The 27713-nt window shown below is 37.4% G+C and overlaps 1 protein-coding gene across 2 annotated transcripts; it reads left to right on the top strand.

Moving 5' to 3' along the window:
- The first annotated feature begins 267 nt into the window (after nt 1–267).
- LOC115213237 lies at nt 268–26569 on the top strand. Of its 2 annotated transcripts, XM_036503901.1 has the most exons (7): nt 268–471; nt 7564–7619; nt 9247–10296; nt 10339–10395; nt 13400–14654; nt 17822–17890; nt 26342–26569. In XM_036503901.1, exons 3-7 carry the CDS (start codon nt 9277–9279, stop codon nt 26365–26367), a joined length of 2427 nt encoding a protein of 808 aa, XP_036359794.1. In that variant the 5' UTR covers nt 268–471; nt 7564–7619; nt 9247–9276; the 3' UTR covers nt 26368–26569. The 2 variants fall into 2 exon arrangements, with proteins under 2 accessions (XP_036359794.1, XP_036359793.1); XM_036503900.1 differs by having other exon boundaries at nt 9247–10395.
- The last annotated feature ends 1144 nt before the right edge of the window (nt 26570–27713 follow it).

Raw genomic sequence — 27713 nt, 5'->3', positions numbered from 1 at the left:
TTTGATACATTCTACTAGTATACGAAGTTTAAAAGTGTTTAGTTAACTAGAAATTGTGTTGAAAACTGCCGTTCAAAAGGAAAAGATCCTGCCCCTTAATCCCTAATCCAAATTTGGAAACAATTGGAACAAAATTGTAGATTGACGATAACCACAAAGATCGGCATTATTCTGCTAGCCGCCTAACATATACATATCCTTTAAATATATTCCTGCCGACCAGTAACGTTTATAAAAAAAAAAATTACATTGGAATCAATTCCGGAATTTAATCTATGCAACTTTCAAAGAGAAAAAAAGTTGCAAGTGGAAATATTAAAAATATTTCCTTCTTAGCCTCGCATCTTGTCATACATCTTCTAATAGTTTGGGCGCGAACACGCATGCGCAATGTGAACTCTGTTAATGGCGGGTAACTTCAATATCGTTTGAATGTCTCTCTAAGCATTTGAATTAAGTGTTGTTGATTTGGTAAGTATGTTTGAAAATTTTTGTTATCCTGAATGTATTTCGTTCTTTTTCTACATTATGCAATTCACAAGGAAAAGTTTTTATGTTTAATATCATATACAAGAGTAATAATGTCGATATATACAAGAACGACTAAACTTTACGAAACCACTTTTTAATGTTTAGCTGTAATTATTCTGATGCATGTTTTTTTTTTTAAAGTCACTTCATGTCTTTTAATTACATGTATTTGTTAGTTTGGCACAAAAATTTAAATGCTGTTATTTTTACTTTTAACCCTCTAAACTCTGACAATGTTTTAGAGAGGAATGAACAAATTAAGAAGGACGAGGGAAAAGCGAATAAATATAAAGAAAAAAGATGCTGTGTTCTTTGATACAACAAAATTGATTCATGGTGATTATTTTCTAATGCAGGCACAAAGTCAGAATTTTTTATTTAGATTGAGGTGGAATAATTAGTTCTAATGATTTCTTGATTTTATTACAGGGGTTAATATTAATTACTTTGTTTAAAAAATTATTTACTTTGTAGTAAAGTAAATTACAGCATGGAATACACTTAGCCATTCAGAAACCCTAACAAACTGTCAACTTGATCATTTATTAACACCCGGCCATCAAAACAAAAAAAAAAAGTTTAATAGGTGTAAAAGAGTGTGTATTAAACAAATATGAGAATAAATATTGGTTAATATAAAGATCTTCACCCGTTAACAAAAAGAAAACCAGCCTACTGGGGCTAATGCTGAAGGAGAGGTGCGTTTCTGCATTAGCCCCCAAATTTGCGCCAATGGACTGATTATAAAACATCCAATATAGCGCTTTTTATCCCCATTACGCTTATACTGTTAAACATTTAATACAGCTCTTCCTACCCCCATTAAGCTTGTTAACTTGCTTATTGGTGACCGAAAGATCTTGTAATTGACCGAACATATTAAACAAACAAGGAAGGTATCAGGTGGTCGTGAGATGTGTTAAAAACAGCCGAATCGCCTGTAACTCCCCCCCCCCACAATGAAACTATATTCCATACCATGATGCATGGGACCTTTTAAAACCTTATACTATTGCTCAAACGAAAATTAAAGAATTTTCAAACTTTTTTTCCATTACACTCAAACAAAAAATAATTCATGAATTTCTTTCTCTTCGAAAGTTCTTTTCCTACCCCAGCGGAAAACATTTTCTCCGCAAATTTCTTTATAATCGTAAACTATGCCGTTTGAAATGTATTTATATAAAATTTCATCCTTATAAGATATCCATTTTCCTAAAAGATCGACCATGACATTCTTCTCATAGTGAAACCATTCAACACTATTTATAAATTTGTTTCTCTCATCATCATGCATGGGATCTCTTAAAACCAAGCTTCTTTCCATACACACATACACACCCTTAAAGAATATAATAGAAAATAATTGCGCCGAAAGCTAATTGCTTTGAGAAATTCCTGCAGGGAATACACTTAGCCATTCAGAAACCCTAACAAACTGTCGACTTGATCATTTATTAAACATTGCCTATTGTTTCATGTAAAAATTTTCGCGACATAGTTCCATGGTGTCTCTGAGACGAAGCTGTTGGCCAGTATTTAAAAAATTTTTTTATTTCAGTCATTTGACTGCGGGCATGCTTGCGCACCGCCTTTATTCGAACAAATCGAGCCGAGGACTTATTCTTCGTAAGCTTAGTATTTCTACCGCTAGCTTTTTGCCGAACTGCTAAGTTATGGAGACATAAACACACCAACATCGGTTGTCAAGCGATGGTAGATGGACAAACATACACGAGCATATATATATATATATATATATATATATATACACACACACATACAACGGGCTTCTTTCAGTTTTCGTCTACCAAATTCACTCACAAGGCTTTGGCTGGCCCGAGGCTATAGTAGCAGACACTTGCAGAAAGGTCCCAAGCAACCGGAACCATGTGGTTGGGAAGCAAGCCTACCTCACAGCCACACTTGCGCCTTGTATAGGTTTCAGGATTTTCCTCTATATAGGCCAGTTATTCAGGTTGTCAGTCTTTTAATTTGGCTTTTGGTTGAATCCTTCCCTCAGTTGAGGCACCTTAGGATTTGTTTGTACAGCATGATCAGAATTTGCCCTCTTGTTGATGTTGCTCATGTCACCATCATCATTATTGTTTTAGTATCACGTATTACCTCACAAGCTTATTTTAATTCTTTCATATCTTAGTTTGCTTTAATGCTAAATCTAGAAACTAACTTTAGTTCTAATTTCAATTCATAAACTTTTTTACTAGTTTAAAATTTTAAAACCAGTCTTACCAGGTTAGTCTGAATTTACATTTAATTTTCAACTACTTGACATCGTCCCATTTGTAATAACATCTCTCAATCTATCAGTATTTATATCCAGGATAATAAGAGCATTCCTGACCTCTACAATATGACTACAAATGATATCCCTTTATTTTCTAATATAATATCCCTACTATGCTAGTTAGCAACTTCTGAACATTACAGTCTGAGACTGACCATGTCCATAAAAAGCCCATATCAAATTTCATCACATCTAATTTATATACAATGCTATTATGGTAATGTGTGTTAAGGCAGCAAGCTGGCAGAACCGTTTGCATGTTGGAGAAAAATGCTTAGTGGCATTTCCTCCATCATTGCGTTCTGAGTTCAAACTCCATCCAGGTTGTCTTTGCCTTTCATCCTTTTGGGGGTCAATAAAATAAGTACCAGTTGAACACTGGGGTTGATGTAATCGACTAACTCCCTATCCCCAAATAGCTGGCCTTGTGTCAAATTTTGAAACCAGTATGGTAATGTGCTGACCTGACTACAGGCACTGTTTTAGGACTGTCCCTCTTCCAAATTTTGGCAGTTCAATGCCCCTACCTCTATTGACATCCCCTTCCTCTTCCCTTTATAATCTGTTTTTCACTGTTCTATTTGTAGCTTTCCATCATCTTCCCTCATCCTCATACAATAGCCATTCCTTTAGTGCTGTTATAATCGGAAATGGCTCTGATGAAAGTAGAATGAATTTTCTTAGGTCGTTCAATTTTCTGCAATTAATCAATAGACTAGTTGAGTAAACCTGTCTGTAATGTACTGGAAACAGCTGTAAGCCAAATTTACTCCAATAAAGGCAAAATATGTAATGACCATTATCTTAAACTTGATTCGGATCTATTCCATTTCAATCACAGATTTTTTTAATTAATTTTTTTTTTAACTAAACAGTCTGAAATTTTGAATATTGGTAGAATTTCCCATGTAGAATACAATTAAGTTATTTTGTGTTAAAGTTGTATTTGGGTAATTTCAGCCAATATACAGGGTGTCTACAAAGTCTGGTTACATGGAGTAAATAAAATCATAACATAAACAATTAAATATAAGAAATAATAATTTCTTTAAGTGTGTGTTAATCCCCATGTACCCAGACTTTGCGGACACCCTGTATATTCAAAACAGTCACAGTCACTTCACATGAATTTATTCAGAGCAATTCCAATCAGTACTATTACAACCACAATGGGTCACTTGACCATTTAAGAGGATTTCACCAACTGTTATACTACCCCCCCCTGCATTTTCTTTCTCTTTTTCTTCTTTACTGCTGCTTCCTTTCTCAACTACTACTGCTTCTTAATCAAAAAACAAGAATTCATGTCAAACCACTACTACCTGCTGCCCACTTCCTAGAACTCACATGAATAAAAAGAGAGACAGACAGAAAAAAGGAAAATGCCTATTGCATTTGAAAACTATGGAAATATTAAAAAAAAAAAATATTTCATTTAATTTTTCCACTATTTAATTATTTTTCATGCTTTACTCTCAGTTGAAAAAGTCACTCAGACTGAAACCAGTACTAAAATGTTCTTCATGATAAAATTATTTTAGTATTTTCTCGAGATTGCTCCAATCTGGCCAGACCCAAGGAAAAACTAAGCTAAGAGCATTAGATTCCTTGTAAGAAAGCAGCAAATGTATACGAAAACAAGGACAGAAAAAAAACAGAAAGTTACACAAATACAAGTAACAGGATATAATGGGTGTCTTTCGACTAAGGATGAATTAAATTAAGCTGGCGTGTGTGGAAGTAAAGCCTTACGACAGGGATACAAGATTTCACAGGCACAAGGAAGAATGATGTTGCACGAACAACAGCGGAACCAAGAGAGAAAGGTCATGCTTGACCGAAGACCGGTCATGTGGGGAGAGAAGAGAGAGGGACAGAAGAAGGCGGGGGCGAGAAAAAATGATGGGCACAGTGAAGGGAAAAGAGGACGGAAATATCATTCAACCACGGTGGTGGTTGAATATATTCTTAAGTCCACCATTTCGCCAATTGCAGCAGCTTCCAAGCTTCACCACTAATTCAGTTATCAACTAAATTGGAAACTGTGAACAATTTTAACCCTTTCGTTACTATATTTCTGACCAAAATACACCCCTCATGAGTTTCAATTAAATTCTAAAATAATCATGAATTTAGACTAGTTTCATTAAATAACTGTAACTTTTTTACTTAACATATTAATGTGATATTTGGAACATAATTAAAGAAAGGGTTATTAATCAAAAGGTAAAAATATTAAAATTTTGTTTAAACATCACCGTAGAAAATCAGTCCTCAGCTAATATTCAATTGGGTATGCAACAAAATTTTGATACAGAAAAATTGTGCACATCACCAGATGAATTTAATGCACAACAGGTGTACCATAAAGGTGAAATAAACTGAAATATTGGAATCCACCTAAATCCACTGCAAGTTTGACCGAAGTAAAAAAAAATCGGTCAAAAAATAATATATGGCCCTGGTTATGGTATGGAAGTGATAAATTCCAGACCACATCATACCCTAGGCCATGCTGACTAACATTATTTTCCCTGTATAAAAACTCTGTGTGGTAAGTAGCTTGCTTATCAACCACATGGTTCTGGGTTCAGTCCCACTGCGTGGCACCTTGGGCAAGTGTCTTCTACTATAGCCTTGGGCCGACCAAAGCCTTGTGAGTGGATTTGGTAGACGGAAACTGAAAGAAGCCTGTCGTATATATGTGTATATATATGTATGTGTGTGTATATGTTTGCGTGTCTGTTTGTCCTCCCAACATCGCTTGACAACCGATGCTGGTGTGTTTACATCCCCATAACTTAGCGGTTCGGCAAAAGACACCGATAGCATAAGTACTAGGCTTACAAAAAATAAGTCCTGGGGTCGATTTGCCCGACTAAAGGCGGTGCTCCAGCATGGCCGCAGTCAAATGACTGAAACAAGTAAAAGAGTATACTCAGTATTTGCTCCACAAATTTTCCAAACTTTGATTCCCCATTTCGTGGCCTTTTCTGGCATATACTGTTTGTTTACATTCTGCGTAATAGTTTGTTTCCTCAGTGATAGCTTCAAACAAGCATACTGTAAAAAAGTAAAAGTCCAACGGTTTTGCTTCCTAAGAAAGACTATGGATAGACCCCATCTCTTCAGAAAAATTGCTAATAAAAACATTTTAAAAGTTTTTACTTCATTCCGATGTAAAATCGTCTTTGCTGTTGCTATCGCTGCTTTCAGTTTCAGATACAGAAATATCCTATTCATTCTCGTACACCACGTGCTTTTGTAGCTCATTCATTCTTTTTCTCGATATCTCCATATTTTCCGTTGAAAATCCTTTAAATTTGGAATCACTGCTTGATAGCATGAAACTCCTATCCATTTTCAAAGCTGAAAAAAAATCGACGCCGAAAAAAATCTCCCAAAATTCACTGAGTTCAGATATCATGTCAAGCAATAATCAGATACTATAACTCAACTATTTACAAAGTGAAATCACATATTTTCACAAATGTACTGAGATTTGTGCTTAAATTCACATTTAAATAACAATGGGTACTCTTGGCTGGCTACGGCCGGGTTGGTGTTATGAGCCAAAAAATTTTTCGGACGGCTACAGTCGGGTTAGTATCAAAATGGTTAAAGAGGACACCTCTTTAGCTACACTTTGGCATAAATAGTTTGAGAAAAAAAGTTACATCAAAATATGAGGGTCTAAAGGTGGGCAGTAAGGCACCTATTCATCTTCAATTAACATAAATTTTTTAATTTTAAAATAAAAGTATACTATTCTTAGGTTTAAATGATAGAAAAATGCATGAGGAATTCAGAATCGTTAGTTGCATTGAACAAAAATTAGTAGAAAAAAAGTTATATGGTAAAATGTCATGAAATTTCAAGTCAGTAATTGAGGAAGTAAGTAACGCTCTGAGCAATAATGTTATAAGAATATAAGTATATAATGAAGTTATTTTTAATATGCTGTTGAATTAGGGTAAGTTTAACTTTAATTATTATTTTTCTCTTTCAGCTTTTTTGCTTTTCCTTTATAGTTGCTTTCCTTTTCTTTTTAGTTAATTATTTAATCAGGCTAGTTGATTAATGTGTTATATGCTTCAGATATGTGCATCTAAATTTATTGGGACAGGAATATAGTCATTTTTGGCTGTGTCTCTATGGGCAGACCTGAAGGCACGTAGTAAAGCTGTCCAGAAAGGGCATTGGTTAAAAGTGCTTATATTCTAAATTTACTTTTTAAATTTCAAAATTAATTAAAAAGGATTTTTCATAAATCTATATTAATGGGATGTAGGTAATTTTAACTTGTGTATATCTGATATACTTCTATAATTACTGTTGTATTGAATAATTATTGATAGATCTAGATTAGCAGCAATCAGTGCTATTATCACCAACTCAAAATCTAGGTTACTTAAGGTGAGCCTGGTAACTGATGGTTTTGGCATCTCATTGTTTGTAACTTTTAGCTAGCCATGGTGCAACCAACAAGATGGTAAAATTCCCTGCCATTAATTTGGTGTGGATGGGTAATATCAAATAATTCAATCACAACATATATTTAAATGTCTATAATGTTGTTAGGAATCAATAAATTTACTCCAGGATCTCTTAATTTAGACTGCTGCATTGATTCCATGTTTTGTCCCTATCATTTCATTTAGCATTGAAGTTTCCTTTGATCATGTAGATCCTTTTCACAGCAGCTGCTTTATTTTTGATTGCAGGTCATTGAAGAATCCAGTTGACATTGCAGTACTTTGCATGGGCCTAAGGCAGTTAGGTATGAATACAACAGTCCCCTTAATTTTTCCTAATCATTGGTGTGGTTCTGTATTGCATATTTAGTTATTATTTTAGCATGTGGCCTATCACAGTATCCATATTTTACGTTGTGAAATGACTTGGTCTTGGTTAGGTTTAGGGTAAGGTTAGTGTTAGATTGCATGGAGAGCTGTAAATAATCAGGTTAGACTGCATGCTAAAGTGGCACCCATGCATATATACACAAACGTGTATGTATGCAAAAAGACAGTGAAGCTTGGTGCAGTCTTCTGCCTAGCCAGCCCCTGTCAAACTGTCCAACCCATGCCAGCATGGAAAGTGTTGTTAATGATGATTATATATATATATATATATTTATAATAGTTGATTCCATAAGAACTTAATAACTTTGAAAACATAATTCTTTTTTGGAATGGTGAATCTTGAAGTAGATAAAGCTATACATAATAGCAAGTAAATATTGGGTTTAAAAACCCTTTGCAAAGTAAAAGTTGAAAACACAATTCTCACTATACAATAGGTGGGAGACAAACATCTATGACAACCTACCGAATCCACACACAAGGCTTTGAAGAAGACTCTTGCCCAGGGTGTTACACAATAAGACTAAACCCAAGACCAGCCACAAAGCCACACTATTTGGAATTGTATTTTTTTTTCATATTGCCTTGTGCAGTATATTTTAGATGGGTCTGTAATTTTTGTAGTACAACGTCTGTTACTGATTATGATACTGCTAAATTCAGAAAAGCCTGAGTTTGTTTCTTGGAATTTGTTCCATTAGATTTTGTTTTTGAAGCTTGAAAATGTCAGCTGTTTTTTCCTTCATTGATGTGTGTGTATTGTAAATTGATAGGTGGTCTGAGGGAAATTGGGGGAACAATGTGATTTCAGTTGGCTTAGCGACTTGTGTTGGTTTGGATGTTAAAGGAATTTATCTGTGATGTAGTTTTTTGTTAATATGTACGATTTGCAAACCAGGTGTTGAGTACATTGACGAGTTCTCCCAATAACGACATTTATGATAGTGTTGCAATAGAGGCCTATAACCTGATGTTTTTGTCACTGAGATTGGCTGTGGTAATATGTATGTTTATTGTGCTTTTTACTGCTGGTTTTTATTCTGGAAACCTTCATTGTTTTTGTGGTCACTGTTGTTACATTAGCTTTCCATGCTGGCATAGGTTGGACATTTTCATAGGTCTGATGACCAAATTTCTGCAGTGCTTCTGTGACTACATGCTTTTCCATAAACCAACCACTTGATAGAATGTACCAAGTCCTTTTTTTATAGCACTAGTAAATGTCATTTCTCATTTCAGTATAAAATTTTGACTTGTTAATTGTTTAAATTTTGCTGTAGGTATTCTAGCTGTTGTTTATCTCCAGGTCAACCCTGATTGATTAGACTTGTGATCAAAAGCATTCCAGCCATCTTTTATTTTTTGAAAAATAGATTTTGCTCCTATTTCTAGCAGGTCAAGCTACCACATGAATTTTTCTACTCTCATTTTTGATGGGTGTAGTTGAAATTTTTCCTTTTATGTATTTTTTTTTTTTTAATGTGCTTTAATTTTCTGTCTGCTATATCATTCTCATTTTATCTTTCTTCTTCTCCATTTTAGAATTCTTTTATTGCTGAATCATTTCAAGATATGGGTCGGAAGAAAGAAACACCGGTCACACAAAAGTTGAAAACTCTGAAGGGATCACCCGACATTGTTCTGGATGCAGATAGTCCCAAAACAGAGAAACCTCAAGTTGTAAAGCGTAGTAGTAGGATTCGCAAAATTCAGTCAAATATTTCTGAGATAACTCAAAACAAGACAACCAAAGCGAGTTCTACAATGGCCATTTTAAATACAGACATGCCCAAGGAAGTTACTTCTGAATTATCCCCCAAAATGTTTTACAGTAAGAGAAGGTCAAGTAGATCTGTTAAATCTGTTGGTAAGGGTGATAGCACATCATCTAATGTTCCAAGCCGTGTAACTCAGGCTAAGAAGACAATTCCTTTGAATGAAAATGATGAAGATTTGAAGGAAACTGATGATGCTGTGGCTGGAATTTCTCCCAAGTCATTCTATAGCAGATCTAGGAAGTGCTCACAAGTACAGCCTGTGCCTAAGGATCTTAGTAAGAAATTGAAGCTAACAGAAAAACCCCTTGGCTCAAGGCGTTCAAGTACCAAACAGCAGGTTGGTGAACAGGTAGCAGAACAAATTCTTAATGAACTTAGCAACAATTCCAAAGATAAAAAATTGTTTCCTGTTGCTGAAGTTTTAGAATCGGTTGTGAACGACGATTGTGCCATCAGCAAAAGTGTGGCTTCAAAACAAACTAGAGTTAGCAGAATAAAGAATAACAGTTCTAAAGTCCCTGATGACATTGCATCAACGAAAAAAGCCCCTGAAATGACTGTTAGAAAGTCTCTCAGAACTTCAACAAATACTCAAATACAAACCAGCTCTAAAGCCCCAGTATCAAGAAGAAAAAATTCTGGTTTAACAATTGCTGAAATTGTTGCTGAGGTGTCTACTGAAGGGGCCAGTGGATTAAAATCATCCAGTTCTAACATAAAGACTGATTCTTCTACTTCATCAGTCAACAGCAGTGATGCTGTGGAGAAAGGGAAACCAAATCTAGGTGGTTCTCTGAACACTGCTTCTGCTGAGAAAAAATTACAAGGAAACCAGAAAATGTCTACTGAAAGTTCTAACTGTACTTCAAAGAATACAAAAAGGAAAACCACAAAGAAATCCTTGTCGAAAAAAGTAAGTATTTTATGAAGTGTACTTGATGTTGCCATGTGTCTTGGTGTGAAGGCACATAGCTCAGTGGTTAGTGCCGGGCTCACAATCATGAGGTTGTGAGTTTAATTCCCAGGTCAGGCTGTGTGTGTCACTTTGCTCCAGTTTACTCAACTGTAGAAAAAATATGTTGCGACATCACTGGTGACAAACTGTATCAGCCTTTCCCTTGGATAATGTTGGTGGCATGGAGAGAGGAGGCTGGTATGTATGGGTGACTGCTGGTCTTCCATAAACAACCTTGCCCAGACTTTCACGTTGGAGGGGAGCAATTCCATGGTCATTCATGACTGAAGGGGATTTTTACCTCCCTCCCCCACTTTTTTTGTTGATGTACTAAACTATCTCTTAGGACATTGATTGCCACTTGGGGATGTATGTTTTGAATATATTAATGACATTATCAGAAAGCTTATTTTAATAATCTTTTATATATGTAATACATTAAAAAGTGAACTTTGCAACTCTCCCAAATAATGTATTTGATACATTAAATAGATAATGGAATATTTTTATAGATGCTATATTTCTTTCTGCTTTTGGTTATGTGTTTAAGAAGTTCATTTCACAATCAGATAGTTTTGAGTTCATTCTCACTGTGTAGCACCTGTGTGTCTTTTACTGCAGCCCCATATCATAGAAGATACTTGCGAGTAAATTTGCTAGACAGGAACTGTGGAAATTTTTTGTGTGTGTATTATGTGGACAATAGGTGTTAGTTGGTTTACATCCCCATAACTTAGCACTTTGGCAAGATGAGACCAATAGGAAAAGTACTTGACTTAAAAATAAATACTAGGGTAGATTTGTTTGAATTGTGCAGTGCAGTGTCCCAGTATGGCCCCACTCTAGTGACCGCAACAAAGAAGACATCATCTGAATTAATAACTATATATAAGTTAATTGTATCTTGTATTTAAAATATACTTTATAGATAATAGCAAAAGTATTTTTTAATTGTAACTATAGTAGGAAGAATAGGTGCAGGCAGGTTTTAGGTTCTGTCTCACTCCTTGATGTCATGGGCATGTATCTCTTATAGTCCTGTGCTGACCAAAACTTTGTGAGTGGATATGGCAGATGTAAAATAAAGGAAGCCTGTCATGTGTATGTGTTTGTGTATATTCTTATCTAGATGGTTATAAATGAGCATCATGGTGTGAGTGAGGTTGTTCGTTTCTAGTCATTCATGGGAAACATCTAGTTATGGGAAAATATTACTTTGTTTGGAAACAGATGAAGGCTGCAGACAGGAAAGGTATATGGTCATAAAAAAATCTGCCTCAACAAATTCTATCTGACCCATGTAAGCATGGAAAAGTGAATGCTAAATGATGTATTAGGAAGAATGTATAAAACCTGTAAGTTGCTATGAAGTGTTGTCAACCCAAATGAAACTCATTTAAGAACTGATAGTTGTGAGCAATCTGTTTTGGTTAATTAAGTTATAGAAGCATAAAGTAGTAGAGCCAATTCTTTTGTTTCTTTTCAAAAAGAAACAATGCAAAAGTATTATGCTATAAAATTATTAGCTCTGCATTAGTGAAGGCGGAGGTATTGTTTTCAGTTGTGTTTGTTTGTTTGTCCGTGGACAAGATATCTCAAGAACCACCAGATGGATTCAGATGAAACTTTTAGGGATGTTTGGTCTTGTGACTGGCACAAAGTGATTAGATTTGGGGATTGATCCAGTACTAGACAAGAATTCTGGATTATTTGTTATGTTTACTTTACATGAAGTATTAAGATCTTACATTGACTTTCAAGTCTTTCACTGATTATCTCCCTTGAAAGCATGCTCATGGTTTCCATGTAAGTTATGGTGGCGTTAAGTTTTATTTTCGTTTCTCTATTATTAACTTGTGTCTCTTAGTAGAAACTGATGGATAAAGTAATCAAACTACATACATAAACGACAGCAAAACCGTTCAGAAATTAAATAACACTAACATTCAGTAACAATAATAAATTTAATTTATCCATGACAATTTTTTGTTTTACCAATTTGAATATATTGCTCCTGTTTAAAACCTCTTACTTACTTGACAATTGCTTTTCTAGTTCTGCCTTGAAAGAAGCTTTATTTCTTGGACTCACATTTTTGTGTGCAATGATGTTGTTAAACTCTGTTAGCAGCACTGTGTGCAGGTCCTTTCCATTTTCTTACAAGTACATCTAAATTTTTCACTATAGACCTTAATGGTCATAAAAACATTATGTCAATGGTTAGACTAAAAAAAGCCTTCATACGACACACACACAGCATTACAAACACAGCCCGCACACCCACATTCCATGACTACCATTGGGATTGATCAGGTACCAAACAAGGATTCTGGATTATTTTTCCTTTTTTTTGTTTTTACTTAATTTTTGAGAGCGATCTGGTTCGTTTATAGTATTCTCGTTTTTGAGAGCAGTTGAGTTTATTTTAGATATTCTCATTTTAAAAGTCATCTCCGGCTAATCATTGTGAGGACATTGGTGTTGCCTTGGCAGAGGTTTGTGCTCTTTGAGTCCTCTTGTTTATATTATTTTCAAATTTTGGTAGAAGGCCAGCAATTCTGGGGAAGAGGGTAAGTCGATTGCATTGGCCCCAGTGCTCAACTGGTAGTTATTTTATTGACCCTGAATTGGGGTGCGTCTTAGTATGCCATCGATTATGTTAATATATTGCTTGATTTAACCATTCAATCCTTGGGTGCCTGAGTCAACTCTGTTGCAAGCATTTAGACCAGGCCTAAGGGTCATGGGCATTGCCTTTCCTCCAGATAAAACAATACGTACACAATATATACTTACAGTTAAGTTTCCTTAAGTGTATTGAATCTTGAAACAAAAACCCTTTTTTTTTCTTTGATAATATCATTTCTTCATCTGTCCCGTATTTATATGCATGTGTAAAGAATTTAAGAAACTTGTAAGAATTAGATTGTATCTCAAAAACTGTCTGTTCTTTATTTTCAAGGCATCTGGTTCTGCTGAAAGTGACTGGGACAAATCTCTTCTACTTGTGACCGATGAATTGGACTCCAGTAAAAATGTATATGACTTTGAAGAATTTCAAGTGGGATCATCAAAAGGTTCAGGTAGAAAATCTACTTCCCGACGAAATACTTACAGTGGACTCCAAAGTTCAATGGACAAAAAATTATCTGTGAAGAAAATAGCAGCAATAAAAGCTGTTTTCAATGACAAAAAGAAAAAAGTTTCCACAGGCTCAAATAAGGCAAAAGTGAATAAAACCACTAAGACAGTACAACCAAGCAAAAAAAACCTTGGTAAGCATATTGCTGTAAATAAAGCTGTTCCAGTAAATGGAAACTGGGATCAAAGTGAGAAATGCAAAGTTCCTGTGGTTGATAAAATGTCTGTCACACCTGAAGACCAGCTACTTAATGGGGCTGTCAGTTTTAGGGAAATAGAGAAAGAAAAGTCAAAGAAACACCTAGAAAATAAAATTGTATCAAAAATTAACCCTAGTTCAAATCGGCAGGGTGCTATGACTGTTACTGCTGAATCAGGTTCTATTTGGCCTGGCTTAAATGTGGTACCAACAAAGTATACGCAGTTGAAACGGTCACCAATGGAGGGACCACCACGAAAGGTGCAGCAAACAGTGTTGCCCAAATGTCTACCTCCCGCTTTAAAAAACACTGCTTCTGAATATTCTGATAAGAAAATTGGTGCTAAGAAGCCCCAGTTTCCTGGATCAAGTTCCAGTAAAAAGCAGATTGTTGAGTGTGATAATCTTGGATTGATTTTAAACAATCCTCCACCTGTTGGAGACACTAACAACCACATTGATCTTTTCACCTATCCTGTACCTATCACTAAAAAGAAAAAAGTAAAGACTGATCAAAGTGGAAAGTTAAAAGAGAACAAGGAAACTCCTTCGAAGGGTTTCATGGACTTCTTGTATGCTGGCAGTGTGAAACGTTATTTGAAACCTTTGAAGCAACCAGTTCCTGAAAAGCCAGACACATCTCCTCCAGCGCTCATGTTGCCAAAATTTCTCACTACAGACACCTCAACGCCAAATACATCTTTGGTCACTGACAATGTACCTGCTGCAAAGGATTTTGGAACAAAGTCTTTTTGTATTTCGCCTGTTAAAGATTTTCAGTCACCTGCATCAATGCGCACATATGCTCATGTCTCCCGGCGCAGTAGTTTACAATCTCTCTTCACATCACGCACAAATGGAGGTCATTGTATTGATGGTAAGGACAGTTTTTCTTCTTCAGATTTGCAAATACTTCTAAAATTTTCTTGTAATATGTATACAAGTGTGTGTTATTTCATCATCATCATCGTTTAACGTCCGTTTTCCATGCTAGCATGGGTTGGACGGTTCAACTGGGGTCTGGGAAGCCAGAAGACTGCGCCAGGCCCAGTCTGATCTGGCAGTGCTTCTACGGCTGGATGCCCTTCCTAACGCCAACCACTCCGTGAGTGTAGTGGGTGCTTTTTATGTGCCACCTGCACGGCAGCCAGACGACGCTGGCAATGACTACAATCGGATGGTGCATTTTATTTTGTATATATTTATATAAATACACATTTTAAGGAAATATTTTGGATTAGATCAAAGTTGTAGAGTGATGTTAAATGATTTACTTTTTTTCCTTACACTACCGAGGTCATATTGTTATTGGATTTTGCATTTCATCAATATAAAGTACTGTTGATATGTCAAAATTGGAACAATTAATTTCACTTAGAGCTGGTAGAAACATTAGCACACCGGGTGAAATGCGTAACTGTAGTTCGTCTGTCATTACGTTTTACATAGGCTTAGGAGTGGTTGTGTAGTAAGTAGCTTGCTTACGAACCACATGGTTCCGGGTTCAGTCCCACTGCGTGGCACCTTGGGCAAGTGTCTTCTACTATAGCCTCGGGCCGACCAAAGCCTTGTCAGTGGATTTGGTGGATGGACACTGAAAGAAGCCCGTCGTATATATATATATATATATATATATATATATATATAATATATGTGTTTGTGTGTCCCCCCCACCCAACATTGCTTGACAACTGATGCTGGTGTATTTATGTCCCTGTAACTTAGCAGTTCGGCAAAAGAATAAGTTCTAGGCTTACAGAGAATAAGCCCTGGGGTCGATTTGCTTGACTAAAGGTGGTGCTCCAGCATGGCCACAGTCACATGACTGAAACAAGTAAAACGGTATTCCTACAAAATAAATATTTACCAGTGAATAGTAGTAGTTACTGAAGTTTTGTTGAAAATTGTCTTGTAGAACATTATCATTACCTGATGATTTATATCTGAAGTATTCAAATATTGATGGGTGGAGAACAAGTGAAATAAAAACTGGTGTTATAAAGTTAGGTTCAACTGAGTGTTGAATACAATATACTTTCTCTAGGAAAATTGCTAATCTAGCAAGTTTTGTTGCTTAGATTTAAGTCAACCTGCTGGTCTGTTTGATCAGATAGAGTTCTGCTTGACATAATTTTAAGCAAATCTTTTAAAATCCCTTAAGACATTTTAATGTCTTTATGACATTAAAAAGATTTTAAAGACATTCTCAAATGATCAGGATATCTGAAATTTAAAAGGAAATCAGGCCTGTGATCTGATTTTTTTGCATACAAATATACACACCGTTTGGGGGCAGCTACAGCTATATGGTTGAAGTTTACTTCTCAACTATTTGGTTCCAAATTCAGTCCCACTGCTTGGTACCTTGGAGTCCCAGACTGGCCAAACCCCTATCAGTGAATTTGGTGGATGGAAACTGAAAGAAGTCCACTGTGTGTGTGTATATTTGTCTCTTTTTGTTTTGAATATTGCTTGTATGATGGTGATACTCATCTACGATGCAATGTCATTACCAATGGATTGGTGGCAGGAAGGGCATCTGGCCATAAAAAAAATTTACCTCAGGAAGAAAGTTCCATCCTACCTATGCAAGCATGGAAAAGTAAGCAGTAAAATGATCAAAATCATCTTGTACAGTAGTTCTTACAATTAGCTAGAAGGAAGACAGATCACTCTGTAAAAAGCAAGATGATCTAACGCATCTCTCCATTTTATAGCTGTTAAACAAGCAAATGTAGAGACCTCTTTGTAGTTAATCAACCTGTCAACTGGAAGTCTTGAATTATACCCTACAATTTTAACACAGAAAGGACACACTGGACTGGATTTTTTCCCCCTCCTAGTGTTTACTCTGCTTATATGTAGGTCTGCTTGTTTTGAGTGATTGAGATGTTACTTTTATCTGACATGGTAGGCCTACTGCTATATAACTGGTCCCTGAAGGAACCGTTTTCTGTCATAAGGAGACCAGTGATAGGAGGTGGAATCAAAACTCAAACAGAAGGAACAGATACCAGAATGTATCTTGTCCGTTGCTCTCTGTTTACCATACTGGATTGCAACTTTATCAACCTGAAAGGATAGAAGCCAAAGTTGACTTCATAAGCAGCATTTGAATTCAGAGTACAGACACCTGGAACAAAACTCCACAAAAGCACTCTATCCAGTACTTTACTATTAATATGCCACCTGATATACTATATACTTACCCCCACCCCGAAAAAATCAGAGCTGTAACTGCACTGTTTGATTTTCAGACTCTACCTCATATACCAATACCTTCATCATTTAACATGCAGTTTTCCATGTTTACATGAGTCAGATGGAACTTGTTAGAGCAAACTTATTTGTGTGCTGGTGTGTGTGTGTATGTATGTGCAGTACACATATTCAGGAATAAAACAACCTGAATAGGATCAGAAAGTGAACCAGTTGCAACTTCATGTTGATGCAAATGTTCCAGTGATAAGAAGTAATAGTTTCTAAATATTAACCCTTTAGCTTTCATATTATTCTGTCAAGTAATTATTAATTCTCATTCATCATCATCATTGTTTAGAGTCTGTTTTCCATGCTGGCATGGGTTAGATGGTTTGAATGGAGCTGGTAAGCAGAGAGCTGCTCCAGTCTCCAGTTTGTTTTGGCTTGTTTTCTATGATTGGATATGCTTCCTAATGCCAACCACTCCATAGTGTATTGGGTGCATTTTGCATGTCATTGGCACTAGCCATGACTATGATTTCACTTGGCCAGTGCTGGTGACATAATTGCCACCCATGTCAGCAACATGTAAAAGATGTATTAATCATGCGTTATGTTGTAGCCGTGAGATTTTGAAGAGGTAACTATTGATGTTTTAAATGATATTGTAGGGTTGGCGTGAGAGGCCGGATCATGCCAGTTTGATCATAAAGCAGATAAAATATTTTTGTTGGTTATGGCTGGCTTAAATGTCAAAGAGTTAATCTTAACATGAAATTGTTTTTAAAATTGTTTACAACTATGGTAGTGATGTATTCATTTCTGTATTTATTTTCTTCACAGGAGATAGTATATTGCAAGAAAAGAAAAATTGCAAGTCAAAAGTAAAGAATAAAGGAACCAGTCCGAAAGGTATGCATTTGTGTAGAGATTCACTGACAGCATGTTGTACATAAAATTGGCTTTAGTCTGACCTGTTAATAGGTTTGAGTTAAAGCCCGGTAGAAGAATTGTAAACTTTGTGTTGTTTCCATATCCCTGGTCAGCACTGCTCAATCCATTAACATTCAGATTTCTATCATCATCATCTTCGCTAAACGAAGATGATGATGGTGTCAATTGTAATGCTTATTTATTCACCTTGCTTGAATTAATCATGCATCATCTAATAGCTTCAAAATTTTGATGATGTGATTGTATATTGTTAGAATGACATTGTAGGGTGAGTGTGAAAGGCCATATCTGACTGGTTTGAATATAAAACAATATTTGGGCTGGATATGTTTAGTTTGAAAGCCAAACGGTTAAACTGATCTATGACATTCTAGAACTAAATCTAATAAGGTGCCTGTCATCAACCAGTTCAAAGAAGGCCAAACTTTATTCTGCTTGCCATCTAATCTGTTAATCATGGTTGTTCAATGATTAAGATGCGTTGTTTTATATTAGGTAAAGACAGTACCCATCTATCAACGTCACTTGACACTATGCCACATTTTCATACTCAATACAAAATAAGATATCTATTATTTACTATTGTAGAAAGGAATTAATGATAGGATACTATAATTCATAACTGTCTTACCTGCTGAGTGAAAAGTTACTCATGATGCATTCAAAACATATACTCCTTTAGATAAAATGGAGTCTTGATAATTCATCCTGATCTCAGTTTTCTCGTCTCTTTTTGTCCTTGAATAGTTGGTGTTTTGTTACCTGTGTTATTCTCAATCGGGTATTTTTCACATGTTTTGTTAGCCTTACTATTCAGGTGCTCTTTGCCAGTTGGTAATCTCATATTTTCACGTGCCAGACTCTGAGCTCCGTTTCCTTATTGATACATTGCTTGTATTAGTGTACTGTCAGGGTTGGTTCCTTGTTGATTTATTATTTGTAGATCTTGTTCAGTATCGGATGCTGTTTGTCTAGTTAACCGTGGTTGTGTTTGTGTGTTATCTTTGCTTCCTTGATTGAAAGATTGTGTGTTGACACTGTATCTCTTTATCCGTTTCCAAATTGTACGCATGCAAAGTGGGGAGAAATTGTCTCCAACAATTTAACGTTTTCTGCAAGTGGATCCCCCTTCTGAGATGTTGACGATGCAATAGTATGCTTCTGGTATTTTGGAGGAATTCAAGTAGAATGGTTCCACTGCCGATTATTTTGAAAAGTTAAACATTCGCTTATGAAGAGTTGTGTTCGTAGCTGTACAGAGGAGTCCTCTCATGGTGATAGTGCCATGGGATGGGCTGTCAACCATTGTCCTTTATCTAGTTGTAGGGAACTAAGTGCTAGATTTATGGCCTTCATGAGGGTACCGTTGGTCCTTTCACATTGGCCACTACCTTAAGTTTGATAGGGAGATGTTCTAGTTTTTATTGTCCTGTTAGCGTGAAGGAAGTCCTGGAGCTTCTTATTATCAAATTGGGTTCCTCTCTCAGAGTGGATACAACTTGGTGATCCAAGCAATGAAAAGGGGTTGAGCAGGTGGGAAATTACTGTTTCCGTACTTGTGTTTTTGCATGGGTATTGCGAATGGGTACCTTCAGTATTCATTGACTATTACCAATAGGTAGTGATATTGATAGATTCCAGCTGAGCCTTGTGATAGTTACAAGTGTCTTCAGTTGCCACCGCCATGGTTTGAGCAAGCTTATAGAGTGTTTCTAAGCTGTCATCTGATGACACGAGAAGTCTTTATCTGTTTGATGGTGATTGAAGCCCAGCCACAAAGGCATCACCAATTAGAATTTCTCAGTAATGGTCTGCTATTAGAGCTTGGATTTTACACTTCTTGGCCAGCGACTGAAGGCTTGACATAAATTCTTCTATAGACTCATTTTCCTTTTGTTTTCAAGTTTGTAGCTTATGGGCACATCATTATGTTCTATTGCTGTATTGATGGTTTTGAATTTTTGATGATGGGGTAGGTCTTTGCTCCACAGAGGACTAAGAGTACCTCCAGTTTAGATTCATTTGGAACTTTTGCTTTTGCTATGAAGATGTTGCATCTGTTTCCAGTAAATATAATCTTCCTCAGTTGGGTTGTCTGGTAGGGTCCTCTCGAACACTTTGGCATCTTTTCAGAATAAAGTTTGAATAAAATTTGTCATAAACCAGTTCAAAGAAGGCTTTTATTCAAACTTTATTCTATTGCTGTCTAAAACCATTAATCATGGCTGTTCAATGATTGTCGTGTTATTTTATATAAGGTAAAGACAGTATCCATCTATCAATGTCATTTGACACTATGCAGCATTTTCGTACTCAATACAAAATAAGATATCTATATTTCTATCTATTACTTACTATTGTAAAAAGGAATTAATGATAGGATATTGTAATTCATAAGTCTCCAGTTATGGTAATTTGGCTTCTAGTGTCTGACCTAATCCTTGATTAAAGTATTTCACCTATGGTCATCTTGTCTGTTACACAGATATAGTGTATTTATCCATCTCCACCCACTATTCCTGAGAGAATCATTGAAGTAAAGTCCTTAGGCACCTCCACCATTCAGTTCTATCAGATGTAATCAAATTTTCTGACTGAATTACCAAGCATGACCATTTGAGACTATGGATAATATCCAACCATCTTGTTTTTGGTCTACTCCTAGAGCTCCTGCTAGTTAGCTTGGTTTGGAGAATCCATCTTGTGATTCTTTCCTGTGATATTCTAATTGCATGTCTGTAGTACTTGAGATGTGACCATTCAATGTGGAGATGTAGTGACTTGACCTGTAGAGACTCCTTGATTTCCAAGCTATGCACCTTGTTGAGTAACTTTACTACAGAAATCCTCTGGGAGAACCCCATTTCAGCAACTTGTATTTGTAATTGTATTCTTTTGGTCATACCCAACATTCATGACCATAGGTGAGGATAGGTACAAAAACTGAATTGAAGATAGTGTGTTTTGCCTTTTTTTACCAACCTCTCCTCTTCTTAGTACTGAATGCTGGTGTTGGTGCACTACTGTGCCAGCACCAGCAATTCATGTGCCCAATTCAATCTCCTGCTTCCCATCACTCATGGATATGACTCCAAGGTACTTAAATGGTTCCACTTGTCTCAGTGACATTCCACTAACATGCAAAAAACCAGTACCTCAGTTTTTGCAACACTAGTTCTCATCTCTGCCTTGTAGCACTTTGCAGGGAATCTATTCAATGCATGCTGGAGATCACTCTGATGAGCCAAGTAGCAAATATCAACTGACTGTGATGTCTCTGCCACAGTGGCTGTGTGTGTCAATTTGGTTGGCATCCTTTTTGTCTTGGGAGACAATGGAGTTGCGCATAAAGTAGTCTAGTCCGGCTTTTACATTTCATGTCCTGATACATTTCCTGCTGTGGCTGTGTAGTCCTATCCTGGACAAACACTCCCTCTGGCTGGTACCGCAAATGTAGCGAAGACTGTTCCTGGCTGGTTGTAATGCCATAATTTCTTGTTGACGTCTTTTCTTGTCTTTCCATTTCTCCTCTCTCTCTCTCTCTCTCTCTGTCACTCCTTTGTATTCCCTCTCTTACGGTACGTCGCCAGTCTCCACGGTTGCCGGCAACTGCCTCCCAACCGCTAATATTGATGTTGCAGGCCTTCATGTCCCTTTTGCAAACATCCTTGTAACGTAAGAGCGGTCTACCCACAGACCTAGTACCCCTAGCAAGCTCTCCGTAGAGTATGTCCTTGGGGATTCTGCCATCTTTCATACGGCTAACATGCCCAAGCCATCTCATACGTCTTTGTGTGAGGAGTGCAAACATGCTTGGTATTCCTGCTTGCCTGAGGACATCTTTGTTGGGGATATGGTTCTGCCATTTGATGTGGAGGATTTTCTGGAAGCAGCGCAGGTGAAAGATGTTTAGGCGATACTCTTGGCGTGTGTATAGCGTCCAAGTCTCACTTCCATACAGTAGAATGCTAAGTACACATGCCTGGTAGATCTTCATTTTCGTGGTCTTGGTCAGCTTATTGTTGTCCCAAGCCCGTTTGGAGAGTTGGGCCATTCCAGCAGCTGCCTTGCCAATGCGTATATTGAGCTCAGCGTCGAGGGATAGGTTGTAGGTGACGGTAGAGCCCAGATAGGTAAACTTCTCCACCTCTTGTAATCTGTGATCTCCAATATGTATGTTTGGGATGTCCAATGTAGCCTGGCCCATGATGTTGGTCTTAAGGCTGATAGCTAAGCCAAAGTTGTTACATGCTTGCTCAAAACAGTTAATGAGCGGCATCATCATCTCCTTGATCAGGACATTTCTGATTTTGGTCTTGGCACGCAGGCACGAGAGATTGAACAGTTTCCCGTCACTTCTACTGTGCAGAAACACTCCATCATCTGATGTCTGAAAGGCATGTGAGAGTAAGAGCGAGAAGGAGATGCCAAACAATGTAGGAGCGAGGACACAACCTTGCTTTACCCCGTTTTTTATTTGGAAGGCGGCTGATGTTGAACCGTTGTGCTGTATGGTGCCATGTATGTCATCATGGAAAGACTTGATGATCCTCAGCAGCTTTGGTGGTCATCCGATTTTTTGGAGTAGGGTGAAGAGGCCTGTTCTGCTTACCGAGTCAAAGGCCTTTGTTAGATCAATGAAGGCCATATATAATGGCATTCTCTGCTCTCTGGACTTCTCCTGAAGTTGGCGTATGGAGAATAGATAGTCGGTATATAGATTCGAGAAGCAAGTAGTTGTAGCCTGGCCAGGATAACGCGGGCAAAGGTCTTTCCAACAGTGCTTAGAAGAGATATTCCATGGTAATTGTTACAATCACCACGGTCACCTTTGTTTTTGTAAAGCGTAATGATAGCTTCCTGCATATCCTGAGGGACTGTACCCTCTTCCCAGCACTGACACAGAAGCTCATGAAGGTGCCGAAGCAGGATGGTGTTTTTGCCGGCTTTGATGATCTCTGAGGGGATGCCGTCTTTTCCCCGGATCCTTGTTTCTTGCTAGAGAGTCAACAGCCTTGATGAGCTCTGCTATAGATGGCAGACTGTCAAGTTCGCACATGACTGGCAAGATCTTGACACTCGACTGCAGCCTGAGCCACTGTAGTCTCCCGTGAGTAGAGATCCTGGTAGTGCTCCACCCATCTATCCATTTGCTTGCTTTGATCCCTGATGAGATCTCCAGTAGTTGATTTCAGAAGGGCTGACTTGGTTGCGGATGGACCGAGGGCCTTGTTCAAACCGGCATACATCCCACAGGTGTCGCCACTGTCAGCAGCTGACTGGATACTCTGACAGATTTCTTGCCAATACCTATTTGCACAGCGTCTGGCTGTCAGTTGGGTTTTATTTCGTGCCTTTCTGAGTTCTTCAAGTGACTTTGTAGAAGAGTCACTCTTGTATAGCATCAGAGCTGCACGCTTTGCTTCGATAACTGGCTCCAGCTCTGAGAGCCCAGCATTGAACCAATCTGGGTTTTGCATTTCTCTCATGCCGAAAGTATCTATTGATGTCGTATACAAAGCTTCCCTGATATAGTTCCACCTACTTTCAGCTGAGGAGGTTGGGCAGCCACTGAGGGAAACCTTGATAGAAGCAGCAAAACATTTTTGCAGTGTAGGGTCCGAGGTTCTGGCAGTATTAATGCGTGGTCGGCCCACTTTCTTGGAGCAATGGACTTTTTTAGGTAGAATCCTCACCCTACTTCTAATTAGTGAGTGGTCTGTGTCACAATCCGCGCTGTGGTAACTGCGGGTCAATAGAGTAGAATTCAGAAAGGATCTCCGTGTAATGATGAGATCCAGCTGATGCCAGTGGTGAGATCTTGGATGTCTCCAAGATGCCTTGTGGGATGGCTTGTTGGTAAAGAATGTGTTTGTGATGCACAGGTTGTGGTATGTGCAGAATTCGAGTAGTCTCTGACCATTGTCATTCATGTTGCCAATACCAAAGTGTCCAACACAAATGGGCCACGAATCATGGTCAGATCCCACGCGAGCGTTAAAATCCCCTAGAAGGTAGATATTTTCAGTCGTTAGTATATTTTCTATGACACAGTTGAGATCTTTGTAGAACTGGTCCTTGGTCTCCTCTGAGCTGTAGAGAGTGGGAGCATAGATGCTGAGTAGATGTACTGAGCCAGAAGAAGTCGAGAGGCGCAGTGAGAGGATACGCTCAGTGCCTCCTGATGGTGGTTCTATTGAGGAGAGTAGTGAGTTTCTCACTGCAAAGCCAACGCCATGTTGACGAGGTTCTTCTGGATCTTTTCCCTGCCAAAAGAAGGTGAAATCCTGCTCTTTGAGTTTGCCGTTTGAGGGAAATCTTGTCTCCTGTAGCCCAGCAATGTCTATGTTGAGCCTCTTTAGTTCACGGTCAATGATGGCCGTTTTCCTTGTGTCTTCAACCCTGAGTAGATCATCAGATATTCCAGGGCACATGGTCCTGACATTCCAGCTTGCCAACCGCAGGACTGGTGTTTTCTTGACTTTTAGTTGTTTGCTTGGTGCAGAGGTTGCAGGCCGCTTTTCAAGTCATACTCTTAGCTCCAAGCACCCAATGAAGCAGGCGGCCTGTGGCGGGTCAGCACCTTATTAACTGGGGGCTGCCCAGCTTGAGGTGGGCAGTAGCTAACCAATAGGACATGGAGGTCCCTCCCACCGTCACAGGTAACCCGTAGCGCCTATATTTTACGCCAATCTGAATGGACTTATCACTCGTGACTGTTACCTCCTGTGTTGTTTCTGCAGCTTTTTACAGCAGCACTGAAGTGTCCTCTCCAGTTTTGCGCAGGCCTGGGCTAGAGATAAGAAAGTCCTGGGTAGCCCAATCGTCAGGTTTTCTCTCTTGACCTTGCTGATGTAGTCCAAAGGAGTGCAGTGCATTACGTTTGGCACCAGCTTGGTTGCAGGAGCTGCCGGAAGAGTGTCGAGTCGAACACTAGACCGCCTTCGGGGCTCCACTCCGGATTTCTTTGAAGGTTGTCTCCTTTCCGTAACCCTGGATAGGGGCCCATACCGGGTCAATTTAGTTCATAAAAATTATGCAAAGGAGTGACAATACACACACTTGCCAAATTCCAACGTCTACATTAGCCCTGTTATTATATTGCTGAAATACATCCCCTGTAATTAGAGTACACTTTCTTGTCTCTCTTTCTAAAAAATTTGGACTATCTCCCGAGATTGCCATTGCTTTGGTGTCATTCAGAGATCCAAGCCACCTGACATACACAAGTTAGCCAGAAAATGCCATCTCTATTCAAGATCTCTTAACATTTTGGGCTGAATTTCATTGCCTCTATGACTTAGTTCTTTGTGTTGTTAATTTTTGCCCTTAGATGCACATCATGTCTGCTAGAAAATTTTATGATTAGATTTAGGAAATCAGCAAAGCATTCTCTCCTCTTAAGAATGCTCATCTCTAGAGAAAAGAACCAGAGTTCTTAATGGCAGGGGTGAAAGAGCACTTGTTACAATGTTTGCAGGTGGTCTGCTAGTATACTTTATTGGCCAAACCAAAGTCAGTCCTGTTTAATCCAAAATTTCTCCCATAGCTTAGCCTTGGATGTTTTTACTGTCTCTGCAACTTAACATGCCTCAATGTACCACTTGAGCAAAAGGGATGACTTGTTTCCAAGCCAAGCTTTGTAAGTCTCCTTCTTAGCTTCATGGCATTTAAAACTTTCTAGTGGTTCTTTTACTACCTGATTCTAGTCTGAGTAACTCTTGTCTTCAGCATTTTACTGCTGAAGAGGAAACTGCTGAACAAAACCTCCTCCATTTCAGCATTGTCAGTTTATTTAGGAAGGTCTCTGAATTTAGATGCAATAGTGTCTACTTTTTGTTTCTGATCCCTTCATTCATCTTTATCCTGTAAATTGCTCTAGACTTAACCAATTTTGTGACTTCTCTCTCTCTTGTAGATAGTGTCAGGTTGCAGATAACTTGGTGGTTTTCAGTTGATAGTTCCTCCCCTCTCTTTACATGTAAAGCACATTATTTTTAGCAGTCTCTGAATCTGCATAAGTCAAAAGCAAAACCTGTTCTCCAGATAAGTAATTTAAAGAAGAGAAAAAAAAATAAAACAGAAACAGACAATCTCTTGTTGCTTGGCCTCAGCTCAGGCTTGATCATCCATTGGGTCTTTAGACAAAAGTCTATCTAGGACTAAAGTCAATCTTATTGTGTTATTCGAGGGAAATGTGGTTGCTGTTTTTTGTAGGACAAGTGATTGATTGTAGAGAGGCTCTTTCATTGGCGCCTATGAATCAACGTTTATAAACAATGTTTATAATGAATAGCCAAGATTCGTAAGGGAGGTAACTGGGAAGCAACCTTGAATTGATTTAATAGTTTTTTCTTGAATAAAAGTAAATAATAGACATTTATAACCTTTTTTTTTTATTTATTCCAGAATGGAGAAATGGAAAAGTGGGCTGAACGCATGAGCAATGAATTTGATGAAATTGAGAACTTTGAGCTAAGTATTGAGGAATAAGCAAAGCCTTATATAGTATTGTAACTGGATTTTTAGTTTATACATATACATGCTTATACAAACGTACATTTATACATATGTATATATAAGGCAAACATAAAATTCTGTTCCATTTTGCTGTTATGAAACTGTTCTCTAAGTTGATTATGTATGTTTGGAGTTTTTTTTTTTTTTTTAATTTATTGTTGATTTCTGAAAAATCTTGTATAAAGTTTTGGTGGACAAAACTGTACCCTCCAAATTACTTTTCAAAACTTTCTTTTGCTTTGAATCAAAACAGCAGAAAAAAAAACACACACACAATAAAAACAAGGGAAATATAAAAAGATATGCAGTTATGTGTAATAGTAACTGTGTGGTAATTAACAATTGAGCACGAGGAACATCTCATTCATACCTGAACATAAAACATTTGTATTTTTGTGTGTATATATATGTGTATATACATACATTCATACAGACATAAAATATAGGTATGTGTGTATTTACACACACACACATATATGTATATAATTACTGAAATATAGATATAACATACACACACACTCATATATATAAATATGATAGAAAATAGATTTTCTCTGAGAAAAATATTCTTTCTAAAGTGGGATGTATTTTATCATTTGTTTGATGTTTTGTTAGCCATTGTATATACCTTACCAAATATTTTCCTTATATCTCCACAAATGATTCATAACTCACATTTAAAGATTTTGATCTATAGATTATTTATGTTCTTATTATAATTTCAAATTCATATTCATATTATAATCTTCAGTTGAATTGGTCGGGTACCAGAAAATGTATAGCAATATTTAGTGTATTCATTTTACATTCTGAGTTTAAATCTTGCCAAGATTGACTGCTGTTTCATTATATCAAAGTTGATAGCTTTCATTCAAATAGTGTGATTGATTATATTTCACCTTATCTCCCATAAAAATACATGGCTTCATGTTTGTGCAAAAAACCTTTTCATTTCTATAATTCTCATAACCCAAATATTTAAATCATCATTATTTAATGTCTATTGTCCTTGCTGGCATAGGTTGGACAGTTTGACCAGGGCTGGCAAGCTGGAAGGCTGTATCAAACTCTAGTCTGATTTGGCATGGTTTCTACTGCTGGATGCCCTTCCTAATGCCAACTGATATATTACCTTACTTGGAATCAGTTGAGGGTTAGTGACAGGAAGGGCATCTGACCATAGATAATCTGCCTTAATAAATACTGTCTGATCCATGCAGACATAGAAAAGTGGACAGTGATGGTGGTGATAATTGATTAA

Source organism: Octopus sinensis, linkage group LG6 (genome assembly GCF_006345805.1).
Source record: "Octopus sinensis linkage group LG6, ASM634580v1, whole genome shotgun sequence".
NCBI classification, from domain to species: Eukaryota; Metazoa; Mollusca; class Cephalopoda; order Octopoda; family Octopodidae; genus Octopus; species Octopus sinensis.
Note: the sequence above shows the minus strand (reverse complement) of the source record. Positions and strands in the feature narration are given on the sequence as shown.